Source organism: Diaphorina citri, unplaced genomic scaffold (genome assembly GCF_000475195.1).
Source record: "Diaphorina citri unplaced genomic scaffold, Diaci psyllid genome assembly version 1.1 scaffold2156, whole genome shotgun sequence".
Classification (NCBI taxonomy): domain Eukaryota; kingdom Metazoa; phylum Arthropoda; class Insecta; order Hemiptera; family Psyllidae; genus Diaphorina; species Diaphorina citri.
In genome coordinates, this window is record NW_007379581.1 from 6,156 (window position 1) to 8,044 (window position 1,889).

Below are 1,889 nucleotides of genomic sequence, written 5' to 3' on the forward strand. Positions count from 1 at the left end.
ATTATAAATAAATGGTCGATTCCTATGTAAAAAGTTGGGAAAAATCCAAATCTGAGGTCGAAAGGTGTTGGCAATCAAGTGACTGGGTTCCGAAACTCTATTACTCTATATCAGGAAGCTGAACATTTTAATGTAGCATTCCAACACCCTAAACCAGGGGAAGTAACCCAATAATAGAGTTCATCCACCCCAAGTCACCTAAACTTGTGACATCCTATCTTTCCTTTTTACTTTCCTTAGGACGGAAGGAAAGTAATGTAGGTAATCGAGTGAAATTTTCTCAGTGAAGAGTCTTCAGAGTTCTAGGGCACTGACGCTAGCCGTTACACTTTCGAGCTCACCGAATCATAATTACTTAAAACGTTGAGAAACGCGCCCACCAGATGCAGTGAACCGGTGACCAGAATGTGATACTTATTTTCTCAGTGAAGAGTCTTCAGAGTTCTAGGGCACTGACGCTAGCCGTTACACTTTCGAGCTCACCGAATCATAATTACTTAAAACACGGTCCCGGGTTCAAATCCCACCATTGACAAAAAATTGTACTCGTTTTTCGATTGCAAAAATTTCAACGGGTTACTTTCTGGTGTTCTCGTGTTGACTCAGCACCTATATGGGAAGTATTGTGTCTCTTCTCGCCCATCTGATGGGTCATACTACGGGATGGGCATGCTACGACACAGACCACATCCGTCTAATGTAGCAGATGTTTTATTAGCTACGAAATAAAAACGGCGGTGAAACACTGATCTTTTGAAAATTAAACTACATATTAAACATATAAAGTACCTAGAGTTCGGTCAAAAACGTAAACAATAACAAATAGTGAATTTGCATTTCCAATATTAAAATTGAAATTTTTCATAGTTATAATTATTTTATGCAGAAGGTCCCGGGGGGGGTTCAAATCCCACCATTGACAAAAAATTGTACTCGTTTTTCGATTGCAAAAATTTCAACGGATTACTTTCTGGTGTTCTCGTGTTGACTCAGCACCTATATGGGAAGTATTGTGTCTCTTCTCGCCCATCTGATAAGAGGCATACTACGGGATGGGCATGCTACGACACAGACCACATGCGTCTAATGTAGCAGATGTTTTATTAGCTACGAAATAAAAACGGCGGTGAAACACTGATCTTTTGAAAATTAAACTACATATTTGCCAGCCTAGTTAGCTTAGTTGGTAGTGCGTCTGCCTTGTAAGCGCTAGGCCGCGGGTTCGATTCCCGCCCGGGGCGGATTTTATCCTGATGGGATAATGTTCGTTCTCGGAACGGCTGGCTTTCTCCTATCCTGTCTTCCTTCTCTCCTCGATTTCGGGACGATAAGACCATAGCAGTTAAAGTTCCCTCTGTCAAACCTCTTAAAAAAAAAAAAAAAAAAAAAAAAAAAAAAAAAAAAAAAAAAAAACAAAAAAAATGGATAAAAGTTGCACGACTACACTTCCAATGCAACCGCAATGGCTCTGAAATGTTTCTTCCTCACCATCTCTCCTCAGGTATGGCTGTGTTACACGAAGTGCTGGGCATGTACCATAGCGGCGTGTTCAAGGACGGACAACTAGTCAGCAACAAATCTACCAACAAGCAAGACCTGAAGACAATTCGCGGCGATCAAATCACTTGGATAGATGGACGGGAAACGTATTGTTCAAATATCGGGAGACTTATATCCGAAGTGGACGCGATTATCATGCGAGCCAACAGGATGGTCAATAATGGTCGAATGGGAGACTTTGTTATCAACGGACGAACCAAGGTAAGCCAGCCCAAGTTACCTTGGAAGGTAGCACGCCTGCCTTGTAAGCGCTAGGCCGCGGGTTCGATTCCCGCCGCCCGGGGCGGCGTGGCGGATTTCATCCTGAAGGGATTAGGTTTGTTCTCGGA

The 1,889-nt window shown here is 42.6% G+C and overlaps 1 protein-coding gene across 1 annotated transcript in view; it reads right to left on the minus strand.

Moving 5' to 3' along the window:
* Window positions 1-264: 264 nt before the first annotated feature.
* Window positions 265-1,889, minus strand: part of LOC108253565 (folylpolyglutamate synthase, mitochondrial-like) — a 10,145-nt gene continuing 8,520 nt past the window's right edge. The window contains exon 4 of the mRNA XM_026830170.1: window positions 265-407. Within this exon, the coding sequence (XP_026685971.1) occupies window positions 324-407 (84 nt within the window). The 3' untranslated portion in view covers window positions 265-323. The remainder of the gene's footprint in view (window positions 408-1,889) is intronic.